The sequence below is a fragment of the Scyliorhinus torazame genome, chromosome 29, assembly GCF_047496885.1.
Source record: "Scyliorhinus torazame isolate Kashiwa2021f chromosome 29, sScyTor2.1, whole genome shotgun sequence".
In the NCBI taxonomy this organism is placed as follows: domain Eukaryota; kingdom Metazoa; phylum Chordata; class Chondrichthyes; order Carcharhiniformes; family Scyliorhinidae; genus Scyliorhinus; species Scyliorhinus torazame.
Genome location: NC_092735.1, coordinates 40,708,389 through 40,729,583, shown reverse-complemented (window position 1 = coordinate 40,729,583; position 21,195 = coordinate 40,708,389). Strand labels below are relative to the sequence as shown.

General features: G+C 51.8%; 2 protein-coding genes across 3 annotated transcripts in view; both read left to right on the top strand.

Moving 5' to 3' along the window:
• LOC140404103 (apoptosis regulator BAX-like) overlaps positions 1 to 10,853 on the top strand; it is an 86,091-nt gene extending 75,238 nt beyond the window's left edge. The window contains exon 6 of the mRNA XM_072492516.1: positions 9,632 to 10,853. Coding sequence (XP_072348617.1) covers positions 9,632 to 9,727 — 96 coding nt within the window. The 3' untranslated portion in view covers positions 9,728 to 10,853. The remainder of the gene's footprint in view (positions 1 to 9,631) is intronic.
• Positions 10,854 to 11,434: 581 nt separating this feature from the next.
• Positions 11,435 to 21,195, top strand: part of LOC140404101 (uncharacterized) — a 214,929-nt gene continuing 205,168 nt past the window's right edge. For both annotated transcript variants that reach the window (XM_072492512.1, XM_072492510.1), the window contains exon 1: positions 11,435 to 15,481. The gene's annotated coding sequence lies outside the window, so the exon portion shown is untranslated. The remainder of the gene's footprint in view (positions 15,482 to 21,195) is intronic.

Sequence of the window (21,195 nt, the reverse complement as noted above, 5' to 3'; positions counted from 1 at the left end):
CTGAGAGTACAGTACTCCCTCAGTACTGACCCTCAGACAGTGCGGCACTCCCTCAGTACTGACACTCTGACAGTGCAGCACTCCCTCAGTGCTGACCCTCAGACAGGGCGGCTCTCCCTCAGTACTGACCCTCTGACAGTGCGGCACTCCCTCAGTACTGACCCTCTGACAGTGCAGCACTCCCTCAGTACTGACCCTCTGACAGTGCAGCACTCCCTCAGTACTGACCCTCTGACAGTGCGGCACTCTCTCAATACTGACCCTCTGACTGTGCAGCACTCCCTCAGTACTGACCCTCTGACAGTGCGGCACTCCCTCAGTACTGACTCTCTGACAGTGCAGCACTCCCTCAGTACTGACCCTCTGACAGTGCGGCACTCCCTCAGTACTGACCCTCTGACAGTGCGGCACTCCGTCAGTACTGACCCTCTGACAGTGCGGCACTCCCTCAGTTCTGACTCTCAGACAGTGCGGCACTCCATCAGTACTGACCCTCTGACAGTGCCGCACTCCCTCAGTACTAATCCTCTGACAGTGCAGCACTCTCTCAGTTCTGACCCTCTGTTAGTGCAGCACTTCCTCAGTACTGACCCTCTGACAGTGCATCTCTCCCTCAGTACTGACCCATTGACAGTGCAGCGCTCTCTCAGTACTAACCCTCTGACAGTGCAGGACTCCCTCAGTACTGACCCTCTGACAGTGCAGCACTCCCTCAGTACTGACCCTCTGACAGTGCAGCACTCCCGCACTACTGACCCTCTGACAGTGCAGCACTCCCTCAGTACTGACCCTCTGACAATGCAGACTGCCTCAGTGGTGACCCTCTGACAGTGCACGCTCCCTCAGTACTCCCCCTCTGACACTGCAGCACTCCCTCAGTACTGACCCTCTTACAGTGCAGCACTCCGTCAGTACTGACCCTCTGACAGTGCCGCGCTCCCTCAGTACTGACCCTCTGAGAGTACAGTACTCCCTCAGTACTGACCCTCAGACAGTGCGGCACTCCCTCAGTACTGACCCTCTGACAGTGCAGCACTCCCTCAGTGCTGACCCTCAGACAGTGCGGCGCTCCCTCAGTACTGACCCTCTGACAGTGCGGCACTCCCTCAGTACTGACCCTCTGACAGTGCGGCACTCTCTCAATACTGACCCTCTGACTGTGCAGCACTCCCTCAGCACTGACCCTCTGACAGTGCGGCACTCCCTCAGTACTGACTCTCTGACAGTGCAGCACTCCCTCAGTACTGACCCTCTGACAGTGCGGCACTCCCTCAGTACTGACCCTCTGACAGTGCGGCACTCCGTCAGTACTGACCCTCTGACAGTGCGGCACTCCCTCAGTACTGACTCTCTGACAGTGAGGCACTCCTCAGTACTGACCCTCTGACAGTGCGGCACTCCCTCAGTACTGACCCTCTGACGGTGCAGCACTTCCTCAGTACTCACCCTCTGACAGTGCAGCTCTCCCTCAGTACTTACCCTTTGACAGTGCAGCGCTCTCTCAGTACTGACCCTCTGACGCTGCAGCACTCCCTCAGTACTGACGCTCTGACAGTGCAGCACTCCCGCACTACTGACCCTCTGACAGTGCAGCACTCCCTCAGTACTGACCCTCTGACAATGCAGACTGCCTCAGTTGTGACCCTCTGACAGTGCGCGCTCCCTCAGTACTGACCCTCTCACACTGCAGCACTCCCTCAGTACTGACCCTCTGACAGTGCAGCACTCCCTCAGTACTGACCCTCTGACAGTGCAGCACTCCCTCAATGCTGACCCTCTTATAGTGCAGCACTCCGTCAGTACTGACCCTCTGACAGTGCAGCACTCCCTCAGTACTGACCCTATGACAGTGCAGCACTCCCTCAGTACTGACCCTCTGACAGTGCAGCACTCCCTCAGTACTGACGCTCAGACAGTGCGGCGCTCCCTCAGTACTGACCCTCTGACAGTGCAGCACTCCCTCAGTACTGACCCTCTGAAGTGCAGCACTCCCTCAGTACTGACTCTCTGACAGTGCAGCACTCCCTCAGTACTGACCCTCTGACAGTGCGGCACTCCCTCAGTACTGACCCTCTGACAGTGCGGCACTCCCTCAGTACTGACCCTCTGACAGTGCAGCACTCCCTCAGTACTGACCCTCTGACAGTGCAGCACTCCCTCAGTACTGACCCTCTGACAGTGCAGCACTCCCTCAGTACTGACCCTCTGACAGTGCGGCACTCCCTCACTACTGACCCTCCTACAGTGCGGCACTCCGTCAGTACTGACCCTCCTACAGTGCGGCACTCCCTCAGTACTGGCTCTCTGACAGTGCGGTACTCCTCAGTACTGACCCTCTGACAGTGCGGCACTCCCTCAGTACTGGCTCTCTGACAGTGCGGTACTCCTCAGTACTGACCCTCTGACAGTGCAGCTCTCCCTCTGTACTGACCCTTTGACAGTGCAGCGCTCTCTCAGTACTGACCCTCTGACGCTGCAGCACTCCCTCAGTACTGACGCTCTGACAGTGCAGTACTTAGTCAGTACTAACCCTCTGACATTGCAGCTCTCCCTCAGTACTGAACCTCTGACAGTGCAGCACTCCTGCACTACTGACCCTCTGACAGTGCAGCACTCCCTCAGTACTGACCCTCTGACAATGCAGACTGCCTCAGTTGTGACCCTCTGGCAGTGCACGCTCCCTCAGTACTCCCCCTCTGACACTGCAGCACTCCCTCAGTACTGACCCTCTTACGGTGCAGCACTCCGTCAGTACTGACCCTCTGACAGTGCCGCGCTCCCTCAGTACTGACCCTCTGAGAGTACAGTACTCCCTCAGTACTGACCCTCAGACAGTGCGGCACTCCCTCAGTACTGACCCTTTGACAGTGCAGCACTCCCTCAGTACTGACCCTCAGACAGTGCGGCGCTCCCTCAGTACAGACCCTCTTGACAGTGCAGTACTCAGTCAGTACTGACCCTCTGACAGTGCAGCACTCCCTCAGGACTGACTCTCTGTCAGTGCCGCACTCCCTCAGTACTAACCCTCTGACAGTGCAGCACTCCCTCAGTACTGACCCTCTGACAGTGCAGCACTCCCTCAGTATTGACTCTCTGAAAGTGCGGCGCTCCCTCAGTCCTGACCCTCTGACAGTGCGGCACTCCCTCAGTACTGACCCTCTGACAGTGCGGCACTCCCTCAGTACTGACCCTCCGACAGCGCGGCGCTCCTTCAGTACTGACCCTCTGACAGTGCAGCACTCCCTCAGTACTGACCCTCTGACAGTGCAGCACTCCCTCAGTACTGACACTCTGACAATGCAGCACTCCCTCAGTACAGACCCTCTGAGAGTACAGCACTCCCTCAGTACTGACCCTCAGACAGTGCAGCACTCCCTCAGTACTGACCCTCTGACAGTGCAGCACTCCCTCAATACTGACCCTCTGACAGTGCAGCACTCCCGCAGCACTGACCCTCTGACAATGCAGACTGCCTCAGTTGTGACCCTCTGGCAGTGCACGCTCCCTCAGTACTCCCCCTCTGACACTGCAGCACTCCCTCAGTACTGACCCTCTTACAGTGCAGCACTCCGTCAGTACTGACCCTCTGACAGTGCCGCGCTCCCTCAGTACTGACCCTCTGAGAGTACAGTACTTCCTCAGTACTGACCCTCAGACAGTGCGGCACTCCCTCAGTACTGACCCTTTGACAGTGCAGCACTCCCTCAGTACTGACCCTCAGACAGTGCGGCGCTCCCTCAGTACTGACCCTCTGACAGTGCAGTACTCAGTCAGTACTGACCCTCTGACAGTGCAGCACTCCCTCAGGACTGACTCTCTGTCAGTGCCGCACTCCCTCAGTACTAACCCTCTGACAGTGCAGCACTCCCTCAGTACTGACCCTCTGACACTGCAGCACTCCCTCAGTACTGACCCTCTTAACAGCGTAGCACTCCCTCAGTACTAATCCTCTGACAGTGCTGCACTCTCTCAGTCCTGACCCTCTGACAGTGCAGCACTCCCTCAGTACTGACCCTCTGACAGTGCGGTACTCCCTCAGTACTGACCCTCTGACAATGCCGCGCTCCCTCAGTACTGACCCTCTGACAGTGCAGCACTCTCTCAGTTCTGACCCTCAGACAATGCGGCACTCCCTCAGTACTGCCCCCTGATAGTGCAGCACTCCCACAGTCCTGACCCTCTGACAGTGCAGCACTCCCGCAGTACTGACCCTCTTACAGCGCAGCACTCCCTCAGTACTGACCCTCTGACAGCGCAGCACTCCCTCAGTACTGACCCTCTGACAGTGCGGCACTCCCTCAGTACTGACCCTCTGACAGTGCAGCACTCCCTCAGTACTGACCCTCTGACAGTGCAGCACTCCCTCAGTACTGACCCTCTGACAGTGCGGCACTCCCTCAGTACTGACCCTCTGACAGTGCAGCACTCCCTCAGTACTGACCCTCTGACAGTGCAGCGCTCCCTCAGTACTGACCCTCTGACCGTGCAGCGCTCCCTCATTACTGACCCTCTGACAGTACAGCACTCCCTCAGTACTGACCCTCTGACAGTGCGGCACTCCCTCAGTACTGACCCTCTGACAGTGCAGCACTCCCTCAGTACTGACCCTCTGACAGTGCGGCACTCCCTCAGTACTGACTCTCTGACAGTGCAGCACTCCCTCAGTACTGACCCTCTGAAGTGCGGCGCTCCCTCAGTACAGACCCTCTGACATTGCGGCACTCCCTCAGTACTGACCCTCTGACAGTGCAGCACTCCCTCAGTACTGACCCTCTGACATTGCGGCACTCCCTCAGTACTGACCCTCTGACAGTGCAGCACTCCCTCAGCACTGACCCTCTGACAGTGCGGCACTCCCTCAGCACTGACCCTCTGACAGTGCGGCACTCCCTCAGTACTGACCCTCTGACAGTGCAGCACTCCCTCAGTACTGACCCTCTGAAGTGCGGCACTCCCTCAGTACTGACCCTCTGACAGTGCGGCATTCCTCTGTACTGACCCTCTGACAGTGCAGCACTCCCTCAGTACTGACCCTCTGACAGTGCGGCACTTCTTCAGTACTGACCCTCTGACAGTGCAACGCTCCCTCAGTACTGACCCTCTGACCGTGTAGCGCTCCCTCATTACTTACCCTCTGACAGTGCAGCACTCCCTCAGTACTGACCCTCTGACAGTGCGGCACTCCCTCAGTACTGACCCTCTGACAGTGCAGCACTCCCTCAGTACTGACCCTCTGACATTGCGGCACTCCCTCAGTACTGACCCTCTGACAGTGCAGGACTCCATCAGTACTGACCCTCTGAAGTGCGGCACTCCCTCAGTACTGACCCTCTGACAGTGCAGCACTCCCTCAGTACTGACCCTCTGACATTGCGGCACTCCCTCAGTACTGACCCTCTGACAGTGCAGCACTCCCTCAGCACTGACCCTCTGACAGTGCGGCACTCCCTCAGTACTGACCCTCTGACAGTGCAGCACTCCCTCAGTACTGACCCTCTGAAGTGCGGCGCTCCCTCAGTACTGACTCTCTGACAGTGCAGCACTCCCTCAGTACTGACCCTCTGACAGTGCGGCACTCCCTCAGTACTGACCCTCTGACAGTGCGGCACTCCCTCTGTACTGACCCTCTGACAGTGCAGCACTCCCTCAGTACTGACCCTCTGACAGTGCGGCACTTCTTCAGTACTGACCCTCTGACAGTGCAACGCTCCCTCAGTACTGACCCTCTGACCGTGTAGCGCTCCCTCATTACTTACCCTCTGACAGTGCAGCACTCCCTCAGTACTGACCCTCTGACAGTGCGGCACTCCCTCAGTACTGACCCTCTGACAGTGCAGCACTCCCTCAGTACTGACCCTCTGACATTGCGGCACTCCCTCAGTACTGACCCTCTGACAGTGCAGGACTCCATCAGTACTGACCCTCTGAAGTGCGGCACTCCCTCAGTACTGACTCTCTGACAGTGCAGCACTCCCTCAGTACTGACCCTCTGACAGTGCGGCACTCCCTCAGTACTGACCCTCTGACAGTGCGGCACTTCCTCAGTACTGACCCTCTGACAGTGCAGCACTCCCTCAGTACTGACCCTCTGACAGTGCGGCACTCCCTCAGCACTGACTCTCTTACAGTGCAGCACTCCCGCAGTACTGACCCTCTGACAGTGCGGCACTCCCTCAGTACTGACCCTCTGACAGTGCGGCACTCCCTCAGTACTGACCCTCTGACAGTGCGGCACTCCCTCAGTATTGAACCTCTGACAGTGCGGCACTCCCTCAGTACTGACTCTCTGACAGTGCGGCTCTCCCTCAGTACTGACCCTCTGACGGTGCGGCACTCCCTCAGTATTGACCCTCTGACAGTGCGGCACTCCCTCAGTACTGACCCTCTGACAGTGCAGCACTCCCTCAGTACTGACCCTCTGACATTGCGGCACTCCCTCAGTACTGACCCTCTGACAGTGCAGGACTCCATCAGTACTGACCCTCTGAAGTGCGGCACTCCCTCAGTACTGACTCTCTGACAGTGCAGCACTCCCTCAGTACTGACCCTCTGACAGTGCGGCACTCCCTCAGTACTGACCCTCTGACAGTGCGGCACTTCCTCAGTACTGACCCTCTGACAGTGCAGCACTCCCTCAGTACTGACCCTCTGACAGTGCGGCACTCCCTCAGCACTGACTCTCTGACAGTGCAGCACTCCCGCAGTACTGACCCTCTGACAGTGCGGCACTCCCTCAGTACTGACCCTCTGACAGTGCGGCACTCCCTCAGTACTGACCCTCTGACAGTGCGGCACTCCCTCAGTATTGAACCTCTGACAGTGCGGCACTCCCTCAGTACTGACTCTCTGACAGTGCGGCTCTCCCTCAGTACTGACCCTCTGACGGTGCGGCACTCCCTCAGTATTGACCCTCTGACAGTGCAGCGCTCCCTCAGTACTGACCCTCTGACCGTGCGGCACTCTCTCAGTACTGACCCTCTGACAGTGCAGCACTCCCTCAGTACTGACTCTCTGACAGTCCGGCACTCCCTCAGTACTGACCCTCTGCCAGTGCAGCACTCTCTCAGTACTGACTCTCTGACAGTGCGGCACTCCCTCAGTACTGACTGTCTGACAGTGCGGCACTCCTCAGTACTGACCCTCTGGCAGTGCGGCACTCCCTCAGTATTGACCCTCTGACAGTGCAGCGCTCCCTCAGTACTGACCCTCTGACCGTGCGGCACTCTCTCAGTACTGACCCTCTGACAGTGCAGCACTCCCTCAGTACTGACTCTCTGACAGTGCGGCACTCCCTCAGTACTGACCCTCTGCCAGTGCAGCACTCTCTCAGTACTGACTCTCTGACAGTGCGGCACTCCCTCAGTACTGACTCTCTGACAGTGCGGCACTCCTCAGTACTGATCCTCTGGCAGTGCGGCACTCCCTCAGTACTGACCCTCTGACGGTGCAGCACTCCCTCAGTACTGACTCTCTGACAGTGCGGCACTCCCTCAGTACTGACCCTCTTACAGTGCGGCACTCCCTCAGCACTGACCCTCTGACAGTGCAGCACTCCCTCAGTACTGACCCTCTGACAGTGCGGCACTCCCTCAGTACTGACCCTCTGACAGTGCGGCACTCCCTCAGTACTGACCCTCTGACAGTGCAGCACTCCCTCAGTATTGACCCTCTGAAAGTGCGGCACTCCCTCAGTACTGACTCTCTGACAGTGCGGCTCTCCCTCAGTACTGACCCTCTGACGGTGCGGCACTCCCTCAGTATTGACCCTCTGACAGTGCAGCGCTCCCTCAGTACTGACCCTCTGACCGTGCGGCACTCTCTCAGTACTGACCCTCTGACAGTGCAGCACTCCCTCAGTACTGACCCTCTGACAGTGCGGCACTCCCTCAGTACTGACCCTCTGCCAGTGCAGCACTCTCTCAGTACTGACTCTCTGACAGTGCGGCACTCCCTCAGTACTGACTCTCTGACAGTGCGGCGCTCCTCAGTACTGACCCTCTGGCAGTGAGTCACTCCCTCAGTATTGACCCTCTGACAGTGCAGCGCTCCCTCAGTACTGACCCTCTGACCGTGCGGCACTCTCTCAGTACTGACCCTCTGACAGTGCAGCACTCCCTCAGTACTGACTCTCTGACAGTGCGGCACTCCCTCAGTACTGACCCTCTGCCAGTGCAGCACTCTCTCAGTACTGACTCTCTGACAGTGCGGCACTCCCTCAGTACTGACTCTCTGACAGTGCGGCACTCCTCAGTACTGACCCTCTGGCAGTGCGGCACTCCCTCAGTACTGACCCTCTGACGGTGCAGCACTCCCTCAGTACTGACTCTCTGACAGTGCGGCACTCCCTCAGTACTGACCCTCTGACAGTGCGGCACTCCCTCAGTACTGACCCTCTGACAGTGCGGCACTCCCTCAGTATTGACCCTCTGACAGTGCGGCACTCCCTCAGTACTGACTCTCTGACAGTGCGGCTCTCCCTCAGTACTGACCCTCTGACAGTGCGGCACTCCCTCAGTACTGACCCTCTGACCGTGCGGCACTCTCTCAGTACTGACCCTCTGACAGTGCAGCACTCCCTCAGTACTGACTCTCTGACAGTGCGGCACTCCCTCAGTACTGACCCTCTGCCAGTGCAGCACTCTCTCAGTACTGACTCTCTCACAGTGCGGCACTCCCTCAGTACTGACCCTCTGACAGTGCGGCACTCCCTCAGTACTGACCCTCTGACAGTGCAGCACTCCCTCAGTACTGACCCTCTGACAGTGCGGCACTCCCTCAGTACTGACCCTCTGACAGTGCAGCATTCCCTCAGTACTGACTCTCTGACAGTGCGGCACTCCCTCAGTACTGACCCTCTGACAGTGCGGCACTCCCTCAGTACTGACCCTCTGACAGTGCAGCACTCCCTCAGTACTGACCCCCTGACAGTGCAGCACTCCCTCAGTACTGACCCTCTGACAGTGCGGCACTCCCTCAGTACTGACCCTCTGACAGTGCAGCACTCCCTCAGTACTGACCCTCTGACAGTGCGGCACTCCTCAGTACTGACCCTCTGGCAGTGCGGCACTCCCTCAGTACTGACCCTCTGACGGTGCAGCACTCCCTCATTACTGACCCTCTGACGGTGCAGCACTCCCTCAGTACTGACCCTCTGACAGTGCAGCACTCTCTCCGTGCTGTTGTTGAATGTTAACCTGGTTTGTCTATCTGGAATGAAAGTTGAACCTCTTACTTTCTAACTCGAAAATGAGAGTATTCCCATTGAGTCATGCTGAGCCCTGTACAAATCTGCTAAATAAACTAATTGATGATCTTTTAAATTAATAAATCAGACAGAATGTGCTGTGACGTGGTAAGGAAGACTGGTTGTGTGACTGATATCTTCATCCATCTCAATCTGCAGATAAGTTGGTGTTATGACACCGGCTCTTTGAGCTGGCTACACTGGTGCTGAGCTTGTGGAAGCTGTTTACATCGATTGTTGCTCCTGTTAGATTGATCATTGGGATACTGGCAGACACTAGTGCCTGCTCTCCCTAAAAGTGACTTGTCTGAGATATTCATCATTTGACTGCAACGGAAATTCTTCCTTATTTTTGTCTAACTCATTTGTCGTGACCTTGTTTGATAGGAAGCCATCCTCGGCACTCCAACCTGGCAAACCATCGGGATCTTCACTCTGGGAGTCATCACCACTCTGGTGGTGGTACGATGGAAATCTTCGTAAAGCAGTACTGAGAACCCAGGGGAGCAGCCAAGGTGAAGACGTTGGTGGAAGGGACCCTGCTGTGAGAGGCTCGAAACAACAATGGACCATCGCCCCAACATGGCTATGCAGCAGATTCCAGTTTAGTTCTACTCGCCAATTCGGCAGAGACCCCAGGGCTGCCGGGGAAGTGGGCACTCTGTGATTAAGAGGTTCCTTGTGGCTTCACTAAGTGGAGGAGATGGTATTTCTGTGCTGTAAAGGGTGTCTTTGGCTGTGACTCCATCCGAAACTGCACGTGCTTTATCTGGGTGCAAGCGGGAGGGAAGGTAGTCGGTAGTTGGAATCAGCTTTAGGTTCCTGCTCTCCAGCATTGTGTGTGTACAGATGGCTTTTCTATCTGTAGAGATGCACTGAATGTGATAAAGTCACTTTATTATAGACTGATGTTTGTTAAGTTGGTTTATATGTGGAGCAGCATGTGAATGCTGATTATACATCTAAACTGTTTGTTACATGAGGCATATTGAGACTCAGCTGCTATTTAGATGTTTCAGCTTCACATCAACAGGACTCATTCTGTTGCTTTAAGTTCAGACCTTAATGTCTGCTGCTTGCTTTGGGCAGTGTTAGGCCGCTCCGCAGTTGTGTGTTCTACAACGTGAGGCACCATCTGGGAATACAGGTAAGTATAGGACTTGTGATGCCACATGATCGACAGTCAGACACTCTTTTAGTTTTTTCACAGGATGGTGAGGGCTGTGATTTGCCTCTGGTAAGGATTGTGAGGATTGGTTTGGCAGTAGCTGGGAGAAGACTATTTGCTCTGGCTATTATCTTTTACAGATTAAATTGAAAACAATCTTTGTCAATGATAGAGAATTTCTAACTTGGCTGTGGTATTCCTGAAATCGGGAACCAATGAGAATTTTATACTTTAATGTTGAAACATGCATTTTCTTGAATATAGTCATTACAGTTCAGTTTAAGACCATTCAGCCCATCAAGTCTATGCCAGCTCTCTCTAGACCAATGCAATCAGTCCGATCATGCATTCTTTATCCCCGTAGCTCTACAAATGCCTGTCCGATTGGGAGGAGGGTTTTGGAGGGTTGGGTTAGGGTTACGGAGGGTTGGGTTAGGGTTACGGAGGGTTGGGTTAGGGTTACGGAGGGTTGGGAGGAGGGTTACGGAGGGTTCGGAGGAGGGTTACGGAGGGTTGGGTTAGGGTTACGGAGGGTTGGGAGGAGGGTTACGGAGGGTTGGGAGGAGGGTTACGGAGGGTTGGGAGGAGGGTTACGGAGGGTTGGGAGGAGGGTTACGGAGGGTTGGGTTAGGGTTACGGAGGGTTGGGTTAGGGTTACGGAGGGTTGGGTGGAGGGTTACGGAGGGTTGGGTGGAGGGTTACGGAGGGATGGGTTAGGGTTACGGAGGGTTGGGAGGAGGGTTACGGAGGGTTGGGAGGAAGGTTACGGAGGATTGGGAGGAGGGTTACGGAGGGTTGGGAGGAGGGTTACGGAGGGTTGGGTTAGTGTTACGGAGGGTTGGGTGGAGGGTTACGGAGGGGTGGGTTAGGGTTACGGAGGGTTGGGTTAGGGTTACGGAGGGTTGGGTTAGGGTTACGGAGGGTTGGGAGGAGGGTTACGGAGGGTTAGGGCTAAGGTTACGGATGGTTGGGAGGAGGGTTACGGAGGGTTAGGGTTACGGAGGGTTGGGAGGAGGGTTACGGAGGGTTGGGTTGAGGGTTACGGAGGGTTGGGTGGAATTAAAAGGGTGCGATATGGAGTAAACACATTTCCTTTTTCTACTTTGGGTTGGATCCCTCGGGGAAGGTTGCCATGGTCACGGTGGGGGGGGGGTTTACAGCTTAAATTTGGCAACTGTTATCAGAAATAGATTATTTGTCCCACAGTACAGGCAGCTGGTACCAGAAAGAACAATAGCCATGAAAGGGAAATGTACTGGCTAGTGAATCAGTGACAACTCTGTGCAATTGGTTCACTTGTTTAAAGCCATTTGTCTATCCCAATCTGAACACCCTCCCAGGCAGGACTGTCGATGCCTCCTCCCGGGACAGTCCATACTCCCTCCCGGAATAGTCCAAAACCAGTGCCCTGTCCCGTCCCGGGACATCCATACCCCCTCCCAGAATAGTCCAAACCCCCTCCCGGACAGTCCATACCCCAGTGCCCTGTCCCGTCCCGGGACAGCCATACCCCTGTGCGCTGTGTCGTCCCCCGTCGCCCCCGGGACAGTTGGTGCCTGTTCCAGGTGATCACTTCATGGTTGTTTGTCTCGCGAAACAGAAGGCTGTGGCTTAAACCCCTATTTGAACACTCCAATCCCACACACTGTGAAACTTTGTTAGAGGAGCTATGTACCTTTTCCAGTTAATGTTGGCACCAGCCAAAGAGCATGACGTTCTGCTCTGAACCATCCTCTCAGCAATGTCTGTTTTTGCTCGAAATGTGGATTTTGTGTGGTCCCGGAACAGGGGAACTTTGATTATTTCCACACGGGTCAGAATGAGGTGCGATGGCACCATCTGACTGTGAAAACCAGCCTCTGAATCTACCGCCTACACTTCACCCTCTGTGATCTGTCATCCAATATATGTCATACTGATGCCTGTCCACATCAGACAGATCACTGTCCACTCTGGGAATGTCCTACTGACCCTGGAACCCAGAACTTGAGTTCCAATGTCCTTACTGGGAGTGTATCTGTTTTATCAGCATGCTGGGTTTGGGACTTGCTGGTAGTGGGAGTTCTTCAACCCCACACCTTCCCTGGGGGGTTCATGGAGGACCAAACGAAGGTTAGGAGGACCCAGCTCTAACTCTGTCTGCCAATGGGAGGCGTAAAGGGGCTCAGATTGCGATTCATTCATCGTGCTTTCTCACTCGGTGGGAAGTGGGTGTTGTGTTTTCTGTGGCGAATATTGCCGTGGTGGAGGAGGGTTTGGTGCGTGGACTGTGTATCACGATGGTGATTGTGTCGAAACTGCCTTAATGGAAAATGATCAGTGTCTGGTGGTGTGAATCTGCCATTTTTAAATGTCTTGGGACCCAACACGGCCTTTATTCCCATTGGACACCGACTGAGCCACGGGAACTCAAATACTTCCTTTTGCCTTTTGTGTGAAACACATTTACTGTCGCGGAATAACATCAGCCAGGGAGTGTTTGAAATAGCTCTGTGCATGATTATTTAAACACTTGAGGGTTTATAGCTGAACAGAGATCCCTTACAGTCGATCCATACATTGCTGGTCAATTGATATCTCTTCCTGATGCCTTTAACTGCAATGTTTCAAATTGACTCAGATCCGTGAATTTGATCCAATCCCTTACATATGATAATTGATGCAAATTGGGCTGGATTCTCCGTCGGTGGGATCCTCCGTTTCGCCGGCAGCGCACTCACGCCCGCGGGAAGCTCCATTGGCCGGCTGCCGGGACGGAGAATCGCGCTGCCGGCGGGGGCGTGCTGTGCTGGATAACCGGCGCGGCGAGACGGAGAATCGCACTGCCGGTGGGGGCGTGCCGTGCTGGATAACCGGTGGGACAGAGAATCGCGCTGCCGGCGGGGGCGTGCTGTGCTGGATAACCGGCGGGACAGAGAATCACACTGCTGGCGGGGGCGTGCCGTGCTGGATAACCGGCGGGACAGAGAATCACACTGCCGGCGGGGGCGTGCTTTGCTGGATAACCGGCGGGACAGAGAATCACACTGCTGGCGGGGGCGTGCCGTGCTGGATAACCGGCGCGGCGAGACGGAGAATCGCACTGCCGGTGGGGGCGTGCCGTGCTGGATAACCGGCGGGACAGAGAATCGCGCTGCCGGCGGGGGCGTGCTGTGCTGGATAACCGGCGGGACAGAGAATCGCGCTGCTGGCGGGGGCGTGCCGTGCTGGATATCCGGCGCGGCGAGACGGAGAATCGCACTGCCGGTGGGGGCGTGCCGTGCTGGATAACCGGCAGGACGGAGAATCGCGCTTCCGGCGGGGGCGTGCCGTGCTGGATAACCGGCAGGACGGAGAATCGCGCTTCCGGCGGGGACGTGCCGTGCTGGATAACCGGCAGGACGGAGAATCGCGCTACCGGCGGGGGCGTGCTGTGCTGGATAACGGGTGCGGCGGGTCGGGGAATCTCCCTGTAGGCGGGGGCGTGCCGTGCTGGATAACGGGTGCGGCGGGTTGGGGAATCTCCCTGCCGGCGAGGGCGTGCCGTGCTGGATAACCGGCGGGTCGGGGAATCTCCCTGCCGGCGGGGGTGTGCCGTGCTGGATAACCGGCGGGGCGGAGAATCCTGCCCAGTATCTTTAATATATGCAGAGTGATGGCAGACAATCCATCCCACTAAACCGCGCTCTGTGTAGCAATTAGACCTGGGGTCTTCCCGGGGGTGGGGGTTTGGACCCATGTGTCAGCCTTATTGACAGCTGGGTACCCAGTCTGCATCGATTCATGTTGTTGCTGCAAAGCCGTGTTTGTGTCCAAGACTCCTTTCAATTGCCTTATCTTTTAAAAATGTGAAATTATGTTATTCAATGAATTTTGTTCCTGTTGAATTATACTTGCATATTTTTTAATGTTTGAGATTCCTTGAGCCAGGCCCTCAGTGGGCTCTCATTCTTGGTGCTGCTTCTGACTTGTGAAGGTTAGAAGCTGCAGAAATTTGCACCACTCTGTTCCTCCCTGTCCGGCACCTGTTTTGGTCTCTGCAGATAGTGCCTTACTGTTGAACCTGCCCCAGTCAGGACATGGGACTCACTCCTCTTAATCGATAGTCCAAACTTGTGACTTTGTTGAAAAGTTCTGGGGAACAAAGCTTTGGTGCCCTAAGTAGTCTTTTGTGGGATAGTTTTCGGGTTATTTTTGACATTTCCTAACTCTGGGATTTTATAATCTTGTATTAGAATTTGTGCTCGTTTATGGATGACTGAATACATGGTTAAAACCACTGACTGACAGCTGTCCTATCAGAGCAGTTTAGCAATGAGAAAAGATGTTGGTCCAGGTGGAGGTGACCATCAGACTTATTGTCAATTCTCAAAATAATCAACTGTTGGACCTTTTTACAATGCACAGTTCTCCCCATACATTTCCCAGTTTTCTAGCTGTGCCCTATTTTACTGCAATTTCAGACTGGCCATTAGATCCCCTTCTGATCTCATACCTAAAACACGTTTGCACAGATTGGGGTCAACCCAGAGCCCTGCTGGTTGGCAGGTGGTACAGATATCACTCTTTTCAAATTCCTTGAGCATTTGTGAAACACCTGCCAACTGATGTCGAGGTGACCCGGCAATGCTAACAGTAATTTGGGGTTGCTATACAGTGCTGTGGTTTCACTGTACAGCAGCACTCTGCATGAAGTATAAAACTTCAGGCTGAGCTGTAAAAACTTTTAATGTTATTGTACAGAAAAGCATGAGTGACATTAGAATTCATCAACAGCAGAAATGTCTCAAAATCTCTGCTTTATCGTTTTGTTTTCACGCCTTTAATGTAAACCACAACTTGAATTTCATCAAAGGGCTGTTTTTCTACTCTGGTAAATTCCATATTTTCTGATCTCTTTTTTCCAGAATAAACAATGAATTGAAAAGAAGCACGGTGTTGAATATTTTGTTTTTGCTTCCCACTTTCTCTATCTTCTGCCCTCGAGGGTCCATTCGGCCAACGTCAGAACAGGCAAACTGTCCCCGGGCATTTCTATCTGGCTAATTGTACTTGGAAGGGAGGAAATTCCACCAACAGACCCCCAACAGGTAAAATACACGAGGCTAATCATCCCCAGGAGCAGCGGATACTGGGATACAAGAATTCTTAACCAAAAGGTGCTACATGGGATAGGTGGAGTTGGAGCACAGATTAGACTCCAAACATCCTTACACAGTTCCAAGACTGGCAAAGCACAGGGTTAGATACAGAGTCAAGCTTCCCCTACACCAGGGTTTTTGAAACTTCAGGCCCTGAGTCGCGGGCAGGTGGCGGAAGGGTCATGGAGTGATCCCAATCGCGGAAGAAGCACTGAACAGCAGCTGCCGCCTTTTATACAGATTAGGCTGCTTGGAGCCTTCTGGCCAGAAGCGGCAGCAGAGAGCAGGTCACGTGTCCTTTATGTAGAATTGACATGAAACGCTGTCCAGTGCCGTCCTTTTGCAGCCGAAGCAGGGAGGAGAGTTGCTTTGATTTTGCAGATGCTGGTCAGCAAGGCAAGTGAACTAAAGGTTAATTGTGTTTTTTAAGTTAGAAGGCCAGAGACTCAATAGGCAGTTTACCTATTGGACAGGATCTCGCAACAGAATCTGCTGGAGAGAACAGCTCAGGAGAGTCCAGGGCAGAGCAGGGCTAGTGTGAGAGTTCCGGGGCCTCTGGTTAACAGCCCTGAACAAAAATAAACTTAACTCTGAACAAAGCAGTATAAAGATGATTTCTTGAGGTATGGTTTTGTCAGTTGTGACAATGCAAATAAGGAGGCAAAGCCCATGTGTGTTCATAGAATTTACAGTGCAGAAGGAGGCCATTTGGCCCATTGAGTCTGCACCGGCCCTTACAAAAAGCACCCTACTTAAGCCCACACCACCCTATTCCCGTAACCCAGCAACCCTTTTGGACACATAAGGGGCAATTTATCATGGCCAATCCACCTAACCTGCACATCTTTGGACTGTAGGAGGAAACCCACGCAGATTCGAGGAGAACGTGCAAACTCATTACACTGTGAACAGATACTTCCCATACACTCAATCCCATACACTGTGAATAGATACTTTCTATACACTCAATCCCATACACTGTGAATAGATACTTTCTATACACTCAATCCCATACACTGTGAATAGATACTTTCTATACACTCAATCCCATACACTGTGAACAGATACTTCCCATACACTCAATCCCATACACTGTGAACAGATACTTCCCATACACTCAATCCCATACACTGTGAACAGATACTTTCTATACACTCAATCCCATACACTGTGAACAGATACTTTCTATACACTCAATCCCATACACTGTGAATAGATACTTTCTATACACTCAATCCCATACACTGTGAATAGATACTTCCCATACACTCAATCCCATACACTGTGAACAGATACTTCCCATACACTCAATCCCATACACTGTGAACAGATACTTCCCATACACTCAATCCCATACACTGTGAATAGATACTTTCTATACACTCAATCCCATACACTGTGAACAGATACTTCCCATACACTCAATCCCATACACTGTGAACAGATACTTCCCATACACTCAATCCCATACACTGTGAACAGATACTTCCCATACACTCAATCCCATACACTGTGAACAGATACTTTCTATACACTCAATCCCATACACTGTGAATAGATACTTCCCATACACTCAATCCCATACACAGGAGAACGTGCAAACTCATTACAGACTGACCCAAGCCAGGAATCGAACATGGGACCCTGGAGCTGAGAAGCGACAGTGATAACCACTGTGCTACTGTGCCGTTATAGGCAGGGAAGTACTGGCGAACAAGAGAAACTTCAGAATTTAAGAGACGTGGTGGAAAAATTCCCCCAGAGTCAGTTATTAACTTAAAGCCTACTCCAAATGTAAAGACGTCGCTGACCTAAAGTACCCCATTTAAAACATGCCAAAAGCCCATGAGGCTGCCAGCATTCTGGAGTAGCATCTCCCAGGAGTATCCAGTGCTGAGTAAAACAAGCATTTTGTTGCTATTGCCTTTCACGACGATCTACAAGATTGAAATTTCCATTTTTATAAAGAAGAAGGTGGCATCTGGGGGTCTCAACCTCAAAAGGAATTTTTCCACCACGTCTCTTTTAAATTCTGAAGTTTCTCTTGTTCGCCAGTACTTCCCTGCCTATAACGGCACAGTAGCATAGTGGTTATCACTGTCGCTTCTCAGCTCCAGGGTCCCATGTTCGATTCCCGGCTTGGGTCAGTCTGTAATGAGTTTGCACGTTCTCCTGTGTATGGGATTGAGTGTATGGGAAGTATCTATTCACAGTGTATGGGATTGAGTGTATAGAAAGTATCTATTCACAGTGTATGGGATTGAGTGTATAGAAAGTATCTATTCACAGTGTATAGGATTGAGTGTATAGAAAGTATCTATTCACAGTGTATAGGATTGAGTGTATAGAAAGTATCTGTTCACAGTGTATGGGATTGAGTGTATAGAAAGTATCTGTTCACAGTGTATGGGATTGAGTGTATAGAACGTATTCACAGTTTATGGGATTGAGTGTATGGAAAGTATCTGTTCACAGTGTGGGATTGAGTGTATAGAAAGTATCTATTCACAGTGTATGGGATTGAGTGTATGGGAAGTATCTGTTCACAGTGTATGGGATTGAGTGTATGGGAAGTATCTATTCACAGTGTATGGGATTGAGTGTATGGGAACTATCTGTTCACAGTGTATGGGATTGAGTGTATAGAAAGTATCTGTTCACAGTGTATAGGATTGAGTGTATGGGAAGTATCTGTTCACAGTGTATGGGATTGAGTGTATAGAACGTATCTCTTCACAGTGTGTGGGATTGAGTGTATAGAAAGTATTCACAGTGTATGGGATTGAGTGTATAGAAAGTATCTATTCACAGTGTATGGGATTGAGTGTATAGAAAGTATCTATTCACAGTGTATGGGATTGAGTATAGAAAGTATCTTCACAGTGTATGGGATTGAATGTATAGAAAGTACCTATTCACAGTGTATGGGATTGAGTGTATAGGAAGTATCTGTTCACAGTGTATGGGATTGAGTGTATAGAAAGTATTCACAGTGTATGGGATTGAGTGTATAGAAAGTATCTGTTCACAGTGTATGGGATTGAGTGTATAGAAAGTATCTATTCACAGTGTATGGGATTGAGTGTATAGAAAGTATCTGTTCACAGTGTATGGGATTGAGTGTATAGAAAGTATCTGTTCACAGTGTATGGGATTGAGTGTATAGAAAGTATCTGTTCACAGTGTATGGGATTGAGTGTATAGAAAGTATTCACAGTGTATGGGATTGAGTGTATAGAAAGTGTCTATTCACAGTGTATGGGATTGAGTGTATAGAAAGTATCTGTTCACAGTGTATTGGATTGAGTGTATGGGAAGTATCTTCACAGTGTATAGGATTTAGTGTATGGGAAGTATCTGTTCACAGTGTATGGGATTGAGTGTATAGAAAGTATTCACAGTTTATGGGATTGAGTGTATAGAAAGTATTTGTTCACAGTGTGTGGGATTGAGTGTCCAGAAAGTATCTGTTCACAGTGTATGGGATTGAGTGTATAGAAAGTATTCACAGTGTATGGGATTGAGTGTATGGGAAATATCTATTCACAGTGTATAGGATTTAGTGTATGGGAAGTATCTATTCACAGTGTATGGGATTGAGTGTATAGAAAGTATCTGTTCACAGTGTATGGGATTGAGTGTATAGAACGTATTCACAGTTTATGGGATTGAGTGTATGGAAAGTATCTGTTCACAGTGTGGGATTGAGTGTATAGAAAGTATCTATTCACAGTGTATGGGATTGAGTGTATGGGAAGTATCTGTTCACAGTGTATGGGATTGAGTGTATGGGAAGTATCTGTTCACAGTGTATGGGATTGAGTGTATAGAAAGTATCTGTTCACAGTTTATGGGATTGAGTGTATAGAAAGTATTCACAGTGTACGGGATTGAGTGTATAGAAAGTATCTGTTCACTGTGTATGGGATTGAGTGTATAGAAAGTATTCACAGTGTATGGGATTGAGTGTATAGAAAGTATCTGTTCACAGTGTATGGGATTGTGTGTATAGAAGGTATTCACACTGTATGGGATTGAGTGTATCGAAAGTATCTATTCACAGTGTATGGGATTGAGTGTATAAAAAGTATTCACAGTGTATGGGATTGAGTGTATGGGAAGTATCTATTCACAGTGTATGGGATTGAGTATGGAAAGTATCTATTCACAGTGTATGGGATTGAGTGTATAGAAAGTATTCACAGTGTATGGGATTGAGTTTAGAAAGTATCTGTTCACAGTGTATGGGATTGAGTGTACAGAAAGTATCTGTTCACAGTGTATGGGATTGAGTGTATGGGAAGTATCTATTCACAGTGTATGGGATTGAGTGTATAGAAAGTATCTATTCACAGTGTATGGGATTGAGTGTATGGGAAGTATCTGTTCACAGTGTATGGGATTGAGTGTATAGAAAGTATCTGTTCACAGTGTATGGGATTGTGTGTATAGAAAGTATCCCCTGCGGTCGTTCCCCTGAGAAACAAGTATACCGCTTTGGATACTTGTGGGGGGGGGGACTTACCAGGGGTAAGCCATGGGGTACGGGCCTCTGGCACGGAGTCTGTCCCTGTTGCTCAGAAGGGAAGGGGGGAGAGGAGCAGAGCATTAGTAATTGGGGACTCTATAGTCAGGGGCACAGATAGGAGATTTTGTGGGAGCGTGAGAGACTCACGTTTGGTATGTTGCCTCCCAGGTGCAAGGGTACGTGATGTCTCGGATCGTGTTTTCCGGGTCCTTAGGGGGAGGGGGAGCAGCCCCAAGTCGTGGTCCACATTGGCACTAACGACATAGGTAGGAAAGGGGACAAGGATGTCAGGCAGGCTTTCAGGGAGCTAGGATGGAAGCTCAGAACTAGAACAAACAGAGTTGTTATCTCTGGGTTGTTGCCCGTGCCACGTGATAGTGAGATGAGGAATAGGGAGAGAGAGCATTTAAACACGTGGCTACAGGGATGGTGCAGGCGGGAGGGATTCAGATTTTTGGATAACTGGGGCTCTTTCTGGGGAAGGTGGGACCTCTACAGACAGGATGGTCTACATCTGAACCTGAGGGGCACAAATACCCTGGGGGGGAGATTTGTTAGTGCTCTTTGGGGGGGTTTAAACTAATGCAGCAGGGGCATGGGAACCTGGATTGTAGTTTTAGGGTAAGTGAGAATGAGAGTATAGAGGTCAGGAGCACAGATTTGACGTCGCAGGAGGGGGCCAGTGTTCAGGTAGGTGGTTTGAAGTGTGTCTACTTCAATGCCAGGAGTATACGAAACAAGGTAGGGGAACTGGCAGCATGGGTTGGTACCTGGGACTTCGATGTTGTGGCCATTTCGGAGACATGGATAGAGCAGGGACAGGAATGGATGTTGCAGGTTCCGGGGTTTAGGTGTTTTAGTAAGCTCAGAGAAGGAGGCAAAAGAGGGGGAGGTGTGGCGCTGCTAGTCGAGCAGTATTACGGTGGCGGAGAGGATGCTAGATGGGGACTCTTCTTCCGAGGTAGTATGGGCTGAAGTTAGAAACAGGAAAGGAGAGGTCACCCTGTTGGGAGTTTTTTTATAGGCCTCCTAATAGTTCTAGGGATGTAGAGGAAAGGATGGCGAAGATGATTCTGGATATGAGCGAAAGTAACAGGGTAGTTATTATGGGAGACTTTAACTTTCCAAATATTGA